At 49.4% G+C, this 14,302-nt stretch overlaps 1 protein-coding gene across 1 annotated transcript; it reads left to right on the forward strand.

Annotated features, from left to right (window-relative positions):
* Positions 1–5,686: 5,686 nt before the first annotated feature.
* On the forward strand, positions 5,687–8,631 carry LOC100396119 (putative protein SPATA31J1). The gene is made up of 4 exons (XM_035290676.3): positions 5,687–6,018; positions 6,731–6,788; positions 7,315–7,375; positions 7,585–8,631. The coding sequence occupies exons 1-4, from the start codon at positions 5,896–5,898 to the stop codon at positions 8,231–8,233; spliced, it is 891 nt and encodes a 296-aa protein (XP_035146567.1). The 5' UTR covers positions 5,687–5,895; the 3' UTR covers positions 8,234–8,631.
* Positions 8,632–14,302: the final 5,671 nt, after the last annotated feature.

The raw sequence follows: 14,302 nt of genomic DNA on the forward strand, positions 1-14,302 counted from the left end.
CAGATCCCTGCTCCTACATGTAATAGGGAGTGACCTTTAGAAAATTATGTAACTTCTCTAAGTCTAGGTTTTCTCATCTGAAAAATGGAGTTGATGGTAATAATCCTCATCCAGCAGTGTGTGAGTGTTCCTATTGCTCCCTATTCTCCCAGCATTTGTTGTCAGTGCTTTGGATTTTGGCCATTCTCATTGGCTGTGTATTGATATTTTGTTGTTTTAATCTGCAATTCCTTAATGATATTTTGGTTGAGAATCTTTTCAATGCTTATTTGCTAACTGTATACTCTTTTTTTTTTTTTTTTGAGACGGAGTTTCGCGCTTGTTATCCAGGCTGGAGTGCAATGGCACCATCTCGGCTCACCGCAACCTCCGCCTCCTGGGATCAGGCAATTCTCCTGCCTCAGCCTCCTGAGTAGCTGGGATTACAGGCACGCACCACCATACCCAGCTGATTTTCTGTATTTTTTTTTAGTAGAGACGAGGTTTCACCATGTTGACCAGGATGGTCTCAATCTCTTGACCTCGTGATCCACCGGCCTCGGCCTCCCAAAGTGCTGGGATTACAGGCATGAGCCACCGCGCCCGGCCTTGTATACTCTTTATATATAACATATATATGTGCATATACATATATATATATATATATATATATATATATATATATAGAGAGAGAGAGAGAGAGAGAGAGAGAGAGAGACAGAGACAGAGATATTTCATTGCATTTTAGGTTCTGGGGTACATGTAAAGAACATGCAGTATTGTTGCATAGGTACATATTTGGCAATGTGGTTTGCTGCCTCCATCCCCATCACCTATATCTGGCATTTCTCCCCATGTTATCCCTTCCCAACCTCCCTACCCCCCACTGTCCCTCCCCTAGCACCCCCCCGACAGACCCCAGTGTGTGATGCTCCCCTCCCTGTGTCCATGTGTTCTCATTGTTCAACACCGGCCTATGAGTGAGAACATGCCGTGTTTGATTTTCTGTTCTTGTGTCAGTTTGCTGAGAATGATGGTTTCCAGGTTCATCCACGTCCCTACAAAGAACATGAACTCATCGTTTTTTATGGCTGCATAGTATTCCATGGTGTATATGTGCCACATTTTCCCTGTCCAGTCTATCATTAATGGGCATTTAGGTTGGTTCCAAGTCTTTGCTATTGTAAACAGTGCTGCAATGAACATTCGTGTGCATGTGTCCTTAAAATAGATGATTTATAATCCTTTGGATATATACCCAGTAATGGGATTGCTGGGTCAAATGGAATTTCTATTTCTAGGTCCTTGAGGAATCGCCACACTGTCTTCCACAATGGGTGAACTAATTTATACTCCCACCAGCAGTGTAAAAGCATTCCTATTTCTCCACATCCTCTCCAGCATCTGTTGTCTCCAGATTTTTTAATGATCACCATTCTAATGGTGTGAGATGATATCTCAATGTAGTTTTGATTTGCATTTCTCTAATGACCAGTGATGATGAGCATTTTTTCATATGTTTGTTGGCCTCATATATGTCTTGTTTTGAAAAGTGTCTGTTCATATCCTTTGTCCACTTTTGAATGAGTTTGTTTTTTTCTTGTAAATCTGTTTAGTTCTTTGTAGATTTTGGATATCAACCCTTTGTCAGATGGGTAGATTGCAAAAATGTTTTCACATTCTGTTGGTTGCTGATTCCCTCTAATCATTGTTTCTTTTGCTGTGCAGAAGCTCTGGAGTTTAATTAGATCCCATTTATCTATTCTTGCTTTTGTTGCCAATGCTTCTGGTGTTTTAGTCATGAAGTCCTTGCCTATGCCTATGTCCTAGATTTTCTTCTAGGGTTTTTATGGTGTTAGGTCTTATGTTTAAGTCTTTAATCCATCTGGAGCTGGGCAAAATTGTCAAAAAAAAAAATGCAATATCCTAGTAATTGATCAAAAAAAAGCACAGTAAAATAAGAAATGATTATTTATAAAAACTACTGAACTACATGTAAGAATAATTCAAGTCTATGGCATCCTTGCCAGAGGCTAACAATTCCCTAATCACATGCTCTGTCAATTTGATAGCTCAATGAGGCCAGGGAAAGCCATGAAACCAGCAGCTTTGCTGTCACCATCAAAGGGACTCATATGATTTGGAGAATTTTCAAACAGGGATATTGCTGCAAACAAACAGGAAGGACCAGTAGCTCTGCTTGTCTCATCAGAGACCAGAACCTGCCCAAACCACCCGATATCCCTGACTGACGATGGTGCCTGAGTGCATGTGAAGAGAAGTCACAGTGAGAAGAGATGCCTGGTGGAAAGCAGATGGCTTGGGCTCTGTGCACACGCCCTAGTCCACCCGTAGATCCATCAGCAAACAATGGAAGCCTCATCGACTCAAGGCTCAAGGTGTTAGTGTACAAATTCAGGCAACTGTTTGTTGCCTGCCATGCAGGCAGATAAAGGAGTGACTCCTGGGAAGCAGTGCATAAGAACAGAAACAAACAAAAACTGAGCAGAGACGGCCGTGGCTACACACTGCTGACAGAATTTACAAATTTAGTCCAGGCAGGTTATATACAAACAAACAAGACAGTAACAGCAAACTTCAGGAGAAAAGAATCAGAATCCTGAGTTGAACAGTCTATGACCTAAAGTATCCAGTGTTCAACAATAAGTTACAAGACAAAAGAAACAAGAAAGTGTGGGGGAAACCAGTTAATAGAAACTGCCTTTAGGTGTCCCTGGATGTCACTGTTAGCGAACAAAGACTTCAAAGCAGATACTGAATGTTAAAGGAACAAAAACAAGTAGAAAAAATTAAAAGAAAGTATAGTGATAGGCTGGGTGCAGTGGCTCACGCCTATAATCCCAGCACTTTGTGAGGCCGAGGTGGGTGGATTGCAAATTCAGGAGATCCAGATCATCCTGGCCAACATGGTGAAACTACCCCCTGCCCCCGCCATCTCTACGAAAATACAAATAACTAGTTGGGTTTGGTGGCCGGTGCCTGTAGTCCCAGCTACTCAGGAGGCTGAGGCATTGCTTGAACCCAGGAGGCGGAGGTTGCAGTGAGCTGAGATCATGCCACTGCACTCCAGCCTGGAGACAGAACAAGACTCCGTCTCAAAAAAAAAAAAAAAAAAAAGAAAGTGCAATAATGACTCAACTAAGAAACCCCACAAAAGACTTAAGACATTATTTTTTGTCAGCACTGTCCTGGATTATAGAAAATAAAATAAAACATTTTTAAAGACCCAAGTAGATGTAATGGACCACTGCGATAAAGAAAACAGAAAAAGACCTGAGTAAAAATTTTGAAATTGCAAAATGCAATGACTGAAATGAAAAATTCATTGAGAGGTTTAACAGAAAATGAGAGATGGAAGAAAAAATTTCCTCAGTAAACGTGAAGGCAGATGAATAGCAATGATGCAGTCTGAAGAACAAAGAGAAAAGTAATTGAAGAAAAATGACCTACAAAACCTCAAGCACAACATATGTGGAATGAGGGTCTCAGAAAGAAAGAAAAGGGGAAAGAAAAAATTATTTGTAGAAATAGTGGCTGGAAACTTACCAAATTTGATATAAAATAGTCTATCGAATGATTGTTTACTATCAGTAAAACAAAAACCAACATATCCACTCCTGCACATATTGTGTCAAACTGTGAAAAAGCAAAGAGTAAATATGAAAAGCAGTAAGAGAAAAACTTCTCTTCAGGTACAAGAGCACCATGATAAAATTAACCATTGATTTCTGATCAGAAACAATGGTGGGAAGGCAATGAGATGGCATAGTCAAAGAATGAAAGAAAAATATTGTCAACTAAAAATGCCATGTCTAGCAAATCTATCCTTTAAAAATTAAGATAGTCCCAGATAAACAGATAGAAAATTTGCTGCCAGCACTCCTACCTTATAAGAAATACTAAAAGAAAGCTTTTAAACAGAAAGATTTGATTTTTAGATTTAAAAAAACTAGATTGATTTGTCACAGGGTATGTGTCTGTGTTTGTGTGCATGTACTGAATTTTCCAAAATTTCTTATATACTTTAATTGATTTTAGAAGTAAAAATATAGCAAATATTTAAAAATCCTTATACAGCATAGACTAGTATACAGCCATCAAAAACGATGAGTTCGTGTCCTTTGTAGGGACATGGATGAACCTGGAAACCATCATTCTCAGCAAACTGACTCAAGAACAGAAAATCAAACACTGCATGTTCTCGCTCATAGGTGGGTGTTGAACAATGAGAACACATGGACACAGGGAGAGAACATCACACACTGGGGTCTGTCAGGAGGAAATAGGGGAGGGACAGTGGGAGGTGGGAAGTTGGGGGAGAGATAGCATGGGGAGAAATGCCAGATATAGGTGATGGGACAGAAGGCAGCAAATCACACTGCCACGTGTGTAGCTATGCAACAATCTTGCATGTTCTTCACATGTACCCCAAAACCTAAAATGCAATTAAAAAAAATCCTTTGAAGGATTTTTAAATTTTTATTTCAATTTTTATAAAATGACTTATTTAGTCCTATACATTTTAATAATAAAAATTGAGTTAATTTTTATTGTCTCTCTAGCTGAAGATAGTAAAGATTAATTAAAACAAAAATTATAAAAATTTTATTCAAAATTCACAATAATAAATAAGTATAAAAAATATAAGCTTGGCCGGGCGCAGTGGCTCACACCTATAATCCTAGCACTTTGGGAGGTTTAGGTGGGCAGATCACGTGAGGTCAGGAGTTTGAGACCAGCCTGGCCAACACGACGAAGCCCCAACTCTACAAAAATTAACCGGGCATGGTGGTGCATGCCTGTAGTCCTAGCTGCTCGGGAGGCTGAGGCAGGAGAACTGCTTGAACCCAAGAGGGTGGAGATCACAGTAAGCCAAGATCGCACCATTACACTCCAGCCTGGGCAACAAAGTGAGACACAGTCTCAAAAAAAAAAAAAAAAGGAAGCTCTATGTTGATGCAAGGCAAGAACATATTATGTGGAAGAGTTAGAATTGCAGGCAGAGGAGACACTGAGAGCAATAATCCCTGGAAATAACAGAAATTTCAGGGACAAGTCCAGATCTTCAAAAACTGTGAAATTGATGGAGCCTGAGCAGAGATCTCCAAGGAATCAGGTACTATCTGTTTGCCAGGGTGGGAGGATAGAAAACGGACCAGGTCGACCTGGGGCGGTGGCTCACGCCTGTAATCCCAGCACTTTGGGAGGCCAAGGCAGGTGGATCACCTGAGGTCAGGAGTTCGAGACCAGCTTGACCAACATGGAGAAACCCCATCTCTACTGAAAATACAAAATTAGCCGGGCATGGTGTCACATGCCTGTAATCCCAGCTACTTGGGAGACTGAGGCAGGAGAATTGCTCGAACCCGGGAGGTGGAGGTTGTGGTGAGCTGAGATAGCACCATTGCACTCCAGCCTGGGAAACAAGAGTGAAACTCCATCTCAAAAAAAGGAAACAGACCGGGTCTGTCTGACAGGTTGAGAAGGTGGAGTGGGAAGGAGGGATCTAGAAGGCCAGGAGGGTACAGGGAACTGCAGGGGTGGGTGGTGGTGGGTGGGGCTGGCTTCAGCCTCCTCCTCCCACTGCTCACCACAGCCTCAGCAGCCCTTTGTGAGGGAGAGGCTCCAGCTCTGTGATGTGGACCTGAGCCCTTATAACTAGTCCAAAAGGGTATGCCCAGGGCTCAGCTGCCTGAGGGTGCAGTGCAGTTGACATGGATACTCTCTTTCCTCTGGAAAGCATTAGGCTTAGGCAATATAAGAGGTGATTGGACCACATAATCCAAAGAGGGAGCAGCTGTTCACACACAAGAAGGGCAAGGTTGCAGCCAGCCCTCGGCCTCAATGGGAACCACTATCGCTGAATGCTGACCCTGACTCCTGAGCTCCAGCACCATGCTCTGGATGATGCATTTCAACATAATTGTTTTGTGTAGCCTGGTGATCCTGGCCTTCTTATGCTCCTACTTTTTCAGGGAACCATCCTCAATGCCTCCCAGAAAGAGGAACAGTGGGAAGGTAAGGAACCCTCAGCCCACACCCAGCACAGAATGATTCTATTTTTCCTGCTCTTTTCCACTTTCCAAATCAACCAGAGGCACTCCTGTGATGAGAAGTCTCATTATCCCTCTAGGGTCAGCAGGGCAGGCAGGGGTTGGAGTGGGCACAGCATTTCCATCCCAAGCTCCCACACCATCTGTGGGGGTGCACGGGAGGCGTCAGGGCAAAAACAAACCCCGGGACTCAGCGGCAAGGACCCAACCATGAGAGGGGTGAGGTCTCTGGGAGGACAGGCCCTGAGCCCCAGCTCATCAGCCACCTTCCTGGGCAGGTGCCTTGGGACCCAGCCTCTGTGTGGAGTGCTCTGGGGGCTGTGCGGAGCCCCTGAGAGCCTCCCACCTGAGACTGGAGTCGCCTCTGGCCTCCTAGGAAGCAGAATCCTCCCTGCCAGCTCAGAGGCGCCTGCAGGACACAAGTGTGTGTGTTTCCCAAGCAGGAGAACAGGCACTGAGGACGCCCAGGGCAGGTCTCATGCAGAAAACCCCTCTGTGCTGTTCAAAGAAGGAAACCAGAAAATGTTGTTATGCACTTTAGAAACAAGTGAAAGGAAAGAGAAGCACACAGGGCTCTGTGAGCTGAGAAAGTGTGTCATTCACGAGCACTACGGGTCTGCAGCTGTGGGGACAGGAGCCTGAGACCCAGCTGTGCCCTCACTCTTTCTGTCTCTCAGGGTCAAGCTGAAGTGAGGGGCTGGCTCAGGATCAGAAATAAAAAGATCACTTTGAAAGGTAAGGCTCTGAGAGTCCCAGAAGCCCCCAGAGGTGGCAGTTTTACCTGTCCCTAGGAACAAGCACCAAGTCTCCTAGGAATTCATTTGCAGAGGCCTGAGGGGAAGCTCCTGGAAGGACAATTGGAACCTGGGATCTGTCTCCAATTCCCTGCTGGGATGAAGCCAAGAGGGACTCTGTAGGGGAGGGGACCAGTGACCGCCTGGACGTGCAGGAGGGGTTCCAGGTCCATGTGGGTAGCTGTTTAACTCAGCTAGGCTGAGTGCTCTTTGAGACTGCCCCTGTCCTCTCTGCCCAGGAGAGAGTTATGACCCCCATGACAGGGTACGTTAGGAAGCACTTAGTAAATGACAAAGCACTGCCCACCGGGCATCTGGCTATCACTCTTGGGCCACGTGGCCTTTGACACAGATGCTGGGGCTCCAGCATCTAATCCTCTCCCTGGGGTCTCCCCTAAGGGCACTTGCACTCAGCCTCCTGTAAGTCCCAGTTCCTCTCGCCACCGTAAGCCACTCCTGCTTTCCAGCTTGCCAAAGTCTCTTGAAAAAACTGGAGAACGCTAGGAACCACACTCTCCTACTGGAAAAGTGAGGCTCTTTCCCCTTCTCTCTCATGTCCTCCTTCCTACCAGGGCCGGGGGCGGATCTGGGAGGGGGAGGTTACAGCTGGGATGTCACAAAAGCTCTGGGGCAGGTGTAGGCAGAGCTTTGTGAAGTCAGCGTGGGGGCTCTGGAGGGGCATGGGCCATGGGTGCCCAGTGCTCCCGGCTGCAGCCTGTGCCTCCTGTCTGCTGCAGGCGCCTGAGGAAGCTCCCTGGGGACGGCAGCTTCCATTGCCTTCTAAACCAAGACCGCCTGATGGAGTCATTCAAACAAGGTCCACCACGTGGCGTTCACCAGCCACATGGGAGGCATGGGAAAGCTTCTCCCACCAGCTTGTCTCCACAGGCTCCCCTGGCTCCTCTGGCCTCCATGCTATCGCCAGACCCGAAGACCTCCGCAGAGTCCTTTGAGTCCCTGTCATCCCTGAGCACCTTCCAGCCACTGGATCCTTTGTGTCCCCTGAAGCACCCTTCACACCCGACACATGCAGGCACCCTATTACCAAACCCGACCACCTCCATAGAATCCCTGGGGTCTCTGTCATCCCCGAGCTCCTCCCAGCCACCAGAGCCTTTGCATCCCCTGAAGCATCCTTCACACAAGCCACATGGGCGTTCCCCTCCCCGACATCGGAACCCTGGCTGGGTGTCCTGGTCCGACTCCACCCAGGCTGATTCTCAAACTGACGCCACAACATGCCCAATGTGCAATGCCCCTGAGCGCTCCTCTCTACACAGCTGGTGGGTGCCTTTGCCTTCCAGCCCTCGCGTGATCCGAGGCGTTGGTTGCTGCAGTGATCCTGACCTGGACCTCTCCTGGAGCCAGGAGGCTGCTAGAGCCTAGTGCCTCTGCACCTCCTCACAGTGTCCATTCCAGTGCCCTAATCTTCCCACCTGCCTACCAAAGGCTTCCTTCGAGGGAGACCCCACATGCAGGCAGGGGAAGGCAGAGGTCCCACATTCCTCAGCCTGGACGTGCCAAAGCTGCTGGACACACGAGACACCAAAATCCCAGACACCACCCTGAACACCGCACATCCAACATCCACCAACAATTGGGACTCTCCCGAGGACAACTTGGAGGCACGTCCCCTCCCTGGTTTGGACACCCCACTGATACTGGAAGCTCATGTTCTAATGGATTGGGAGAGGACCCTGTGGAGACACTGGCTGCATCTAGGCCAAGAGCGGGCCCATCCTGGTGCACATGATAAAGTGTTCAGGGCAGTTTATTAAAGTTAAAGAGAAAATAAGACCTCTGTGTTAGTTTCCTATGACTACTGTAACAAGCTACCGTAGGCCTGGGGGTTCACAGCAACAGCAACTTACTTCCTCACTGTCCCAGGGGCCAGAAGACAGAAACTGAGGCCTGGAGAAGGCAGGATCATGCTTCCACCTGAGTAACGCCAGAAACATGGCGTTTCCACAAGCCCCAGAAGCCTCAATCCTGAGCCCTCAGGGACTGTCAAGGAAGCAGGAATCCCAGACCCACCCTCCAGTACCATGCAGGCTTTCCCTTGCAGTCAGAGAGCTTCTCAGGGCCAGTCCCCTTTTTAAGACTAGAGCCTCTTCAAGCTCACCAGCACCCTCACCCCCCGCCACACGAGCATGCACCCATTCCAGGATTTTAAACAGTCCAACAAATCTCAGTACTCACCAGAACTATTTCAGTATTGAAGAGCCTGTATCAACTGCATGTGAAGGCCATTCTGTCTGGAATCTTACACTAAATCTGGGGTCTCCATGTTGGGGGTTCTCTCACCAGGGCATAAGGAGCCTTCTTTCTTCAAGGCCACCCAACTCCCTCCAACCTCATTCCCTAGGCGCTCCCTCCTATGACAAGCCCCGGTTTGGCCCTGGCAAAGGACAAGGTCCTCTCCCGATGGCAGAGGGTCATCCTCCCACCCTGAGGCCTCTGCTTTGCCTCAACTTCCTGGTACAAAGCCTGGACTGATCCCAGGACCTGGACTGGTGGGCCCCTCCACCACTTTCAGAAGCAGCCGGGAGCCAGCAAGAGTGGGAGAAACCGCACCACCTCTGTGAGGGCAGGCAGTGGGGTGTCTAGGGGTGGGAGTGCAGCCTCTGGAGCCAGACTGCCTGGGCTATGTCTCTGACCGGCCATGGAACCCTGGGCAGCTAGCCGACCCCTCCCAGCCCCAGTGCCCTCATCTCGTAGCAGCTAACGGGGACACACCTGGGCAGGGTCTTGGTGTCACGTCCATCACTGGGGCAGGTCATCAAAGCACACCATATGGTACATCAGTTATGGGCCATATAGGCCACTTACAGAGGAGGAAGGAGGCTCAGGTGTGAAGGACATGCCCAGGGGACACGCTGCTGAGTGGTCCCATCCCCATCCAGGCCACCCAGCCACAGCCTGTCCCTAGGGACCCCTGGTCCACATCAGTGGAAGATGGAGGATGAAGGCCTCCTGGGCCTGGAATCTCAGAGCCTGTGCTGATTAATTTCACGGGTCTGCTTGACTGGCTCACAGGGGGCAGATATTTGGTCAAATATTATTCTGGGTGTGCATGAGGGGTTCTAGGTGAGACTAACACTTGAGGCAGTGGACAGCAAAGCAGACAGCCCTCCCAAGTGTGGGTGGCCCCACCTCATCCACCGCAGACCTGAACAGAACACAAAAGCTGTGTAGGAGAGAATTCATTCTGCCTGGCTGCCCTGAGCTGGAGTTTGGTCTTTTCCAGGCTTTGGACTTGAACCAAAGCACTGGCTCTTCGTGGGTGTCGAGCCCCTGGCCTCTAGACCTGGAGAAACTCCATCAGCTCTCCTGGGGCTCTACTTGGCCAGCTGCAGATCTGGGGATTTCTCAGTGCCACGGTCTCATGAAGCAAATCCTTACCATCCATCTCCTTTTATAAACACACATGCATCCTATCGATTCTGTTCCTCTGGAAAACCCTGACTAATGCAGAGCCTGAAAGAGGGGCATGGCCTGAGGCCCCTGCACCCAGGAAGGATCTGCATTTCTTGTGCTTCCAGGCAGAGCCTCTCATGGAGAGCAGGATGGCTGTGCTTCCTTGGCTGGCACTTGGGGTCTGTGGGGTCGGTAGCTGTGGGCTGAGGGAGCTGACCCTGCAGCCTGCACCACTATGGAAAGAGGGCCCCTGGGCTGTGGATCTAACCATTGGGTTGTAAATCTGACTCAGACCCTCCAACAGCTGTGGCCTAGGGCAAACTATGTATGCTCCATGAGCCTCAGTATCCCCCACCACCCACAGAACAGGGCTGTGAGAGCAGTTTCCTTGCAGGGTTTAAAGAACCCAGCACAGTGCCTGACACAGCTCGTATCAGGTGGTGGCTGAAAAGCTGGAATGCAGACAGCTGACCTCCACGAAAGGGCCAGGTTTTTCCCATGCCTGCCTTGAACCTGAAGAGCTCAGAGCCCAGGGCCACATGCCAAGATGTCTCTGGCCCAGAATACCACACCTGTCTAGCATCTGAAAGTCACCTGAAAGTGGGAATCTCAAGGACTCCCAGAGGACAGAGCCCCCTGAGACCCGGGCTCCTCAGGAGACCACCTTGGGCACACCCAGCCCTGCAGGGGTCTCTATGTGGTGTGCCATTAGCACCCTGCAGCCCTTCAGCTACCCTCCCCTGCACCTGCTGCCCACTCAGCAGGGCTCCCCAACCGCAGAGCAGTGCGTATTTCTGCTAAGGAGACCCAGCATTCAGATGGTGATGGAAAGGGCCAGGTAGGGTTGAATCCCTGAGGCCACTGGGTGTGGGTACAGCAGGTGGGGAGGCCAAGCCTGGGTCATGGTGTCCCTCATTGGCATTGCATTTGGGGCAAGGAAGTAAACCCCTAAAGCCTCAGCTTCCCACATGGAGAGCAGCTTCCTGGTGGGCTCATGCCCACCTCCCAGGTCCCCATGGGAGCTGCAGAAGGCAACGGTGCCATCCAGTTGCAAGGATGTGAAAAGACCCCTGGTTTTCAGGGTTTCTCACTCTGCCAGAGGATGCTATTGCCATAAGGCAGGTCTTTTAGACTGGCACTCAGCCCAGCCAGGAAGGGGTGCCTACCTTCAATAGGACCTCAGGTGGTGGGCGCATCCTAGGCCAGCCTCTCCCGGCTGGGCTGTCCCTGGAGTAAAATGAAGTGGGAGCACTGGCCAGCAGATGAGGGCAGAATCTCCTCCTCCTGGCTCCACAAAAGGATGGACCCCTGTAAAGCAAAGACTTCAGGAGGTGGCCGGGCGCAGTGGCTCAACTCTGTAATCCCGGCACTTTGGGAGGCCAAGGCGGGCAGATCATCTGAGGTCAAAAGTTTGAGACCAGCCTTGCCAACATGGTGAAACCCCATCTCTACTAAAAATCAGGCATGGTCGCGTGTGCCTGTAATCCCAGGTACTCTGGTGGCTGAGGCAGAAGTATTGCTTGAACCCGGGAGGCGGAGGTTCCACTGAGCTGAGATTGCACCACTGCACTCCAGCCTGAGTGACAGAGCAAGATGCCACCTCAAAAAGAAGACTCCAGGAGGCGTGGTCCTTGGGAGCTTTCTCCAGCCTCATAGCCCACCTTGCACCCAAGTGACATACAGCTTTCCTTGTGTGAGGGGAGCCCATGGGATTCACTCCCTTTTCCTATTTCCTCTGGAGTGAAGCCTCATGTGTTGGGAGAATGTGGGTTCAGGGACTCTCTGAGTGACCCTGGTAAGCCTCTCTCTCCAGAGTTCAAGGGAGCATCAGGGGAAGGGGAACACACCCAGAGCAGCGCCCACAAGAGTGTTTTAATACAGGTCAGGTACGGACTGCTCTGCGATGGTGGGGGAAGGTGATGAGGGTCCCCTGAGAGGCTCCCTTGGGCACTGGAAAGGTGGGATATGGGGAGCCGCCTCCTGCCTGGACCAGTTAATGCCCAAAGCCATTCCCTTGGGTCCTCACCCCTCCTTCCAGGCAGTGGGGCCATGGGTTTCTAGGGGAATACAGGCCTTTAGGGAGACTGGGAATCTGACTTTGATCTTGCAGCTCCCGAATTTTTCCTGCACATTTGCTGATTAGTTGATGCCTGTCAGGGGCCTCAGGGCCAGTGCTAAGCCCCAGGGTCTTAGGGTAGGAAAGATGATTCCCCAGATTTCCTGCAGGCTTTGAGCATGGTGGAAGAATCAGTGGAGCCTCCAGTGAAACTTGGCAGATTGAGCATTTCATTTATTTTCGCTCTCACAGGATCCTTCCAAAATTATCATTAGTAAATAGAAAATTCTGAAACCTGCAAAGAAAAATACAGCAAAAGAACAACGAATCAGTCAAAGCCTAGGAGGAGAGGCCGTAGAATCACCGACAGCAACACCCTGTGGCACTGAGAGCAGATGGTTTGGTGAGCACCATGCTGGGAGGTGGCCATGGTACAGCCTGTAAGTAGCGCTGTAAACAGTCCAGCCCCAGCAGCACGTGCTGGTGGCCCGCAGTCCCACAGAGGGAATTTGAGGAGAAGCAAAGTGACTGAGCCAGCAGAGCCGGGCCCCGGACCCCCACCCCAGCCTGTGGGAGCTGCAGGTGTGTTCTGGGAACACACTGCTCTATCCCTTCTTTTTTTCTCATTAAATAAACTCTGGTTCTAGAAACAACTTGCCTGCAGCCAGCTGGCTAGACCAGCACATACTGCTGGGGCTGGACTATTTACAGGCCCATTGTGACTATTTACAGCCCTGCTTACAGGTTGTACCATGGCTACCTCCCAGCACAGTGCTCAGCTATATGTCAAAATGAGCTGGCCAGGTGTGGTGGGCCAGGGACAGGGGCTGTACACACGAGTGCTGGGGCCTCGGGGCCTCAATACTGTCCAGGGCCGGGGCTGTAAACACAGCTGGGGTGGCCCCTGTGTCACGGGGAGGAAGCCCACAGGGAAAATGTCATCCTCATCACATCACATCACACCAAGGGTATCTGCTATTAACATGGCTTATCGCCTTTTTTTTTTTTTTTTTTTTTTTTTGAGATGGAATCTTGTTCTGTAGCCCAGGCTGGAGTGCAGTGGCGCAATCCTGACTCACAGCAACCTCCACCTCCCAGGTCCTGGTTCGAGTGATTCTCCTACCTCAGTCTCTGAAGTAGCTGGGATTATAGGCATGAGCCACCATGCCCCACTAATTTTTGTATTTTTTAAAAGAAACAAGGTTTCACCATGTTGGCCAGTCTGGTCTTGAACTCCTGACCTCATGATCTGCCCATCTCGGCCTCCCAAGGGATTACAGGCTTGAGCCACTGCACCTGGCCACTTTTTTTTTTTTTAAATTTTACATTCAGTGGGTACATGTACAGGTTTGTTACATGGGTAACTGTGTGGTGCTGAGGTTTGGGCTTCTAGTGAACCTGTCACTCAAATAGTGAACACAGTACTCAGCGCGTAGTTTTCCAGCCCTTCCCCTGCTACTCTCCCCACTTTTTGAGTCCCCAGTCATTTTTTTTTTTTTTTTGAGACAGAGTCTCTGTCACCCAGGCTGGAGTGTAGTGGCATGATCTCAGTGCCTTACAACCTCCACCTCCTGGGTTCAGGTGATTCTCCTACCTCAGCCTCCCAAGTAGCTGGGATTACAGGCATGTGCCACCACACTCAGCTACTTTTTGTATTTTTAGTAGAGACGGGGTTTCACCATGTTGGTCAGGCTGGTCTCGAACTCCTGACCTCAAGTGATCAGCCCACATTGGCCTCCCAAAGTGCCGGGATTACAGTTGTGAGCCACTGTGCCCAGCTCCCAGTGACTACTGTTCCTATCTTTATGTCCCTGTGAACCCAAGATTCAGCTCCTACTTATAAGTGAGAACATATGGTATTTTATTTTCTGTCCCTGTATTAATTCACTTAAGATAATGGCCTCCATTTTTTATTGGGAGGTGTTTTCAAAAAGTGGAAAGTACTGAAATGTCCATTAGTTGGGAGTGTTTATTTGGGAAGT

The sequence above is a fragment of the Callithrix jacchus genome, chromosome 2 (assembly GCF_049354715.1).
Source record: "Callithrix jacchus isolate 240 chromosome 2, calJac240_pri, whole genome shotgun sequence".
In the NCBI taxonomy this organism is placed as follows: Eukaryota; Metazoa; Chordata; class Mammalia; order Primates; family Cebidae; genus Callithrix; species Callithrix jacchus.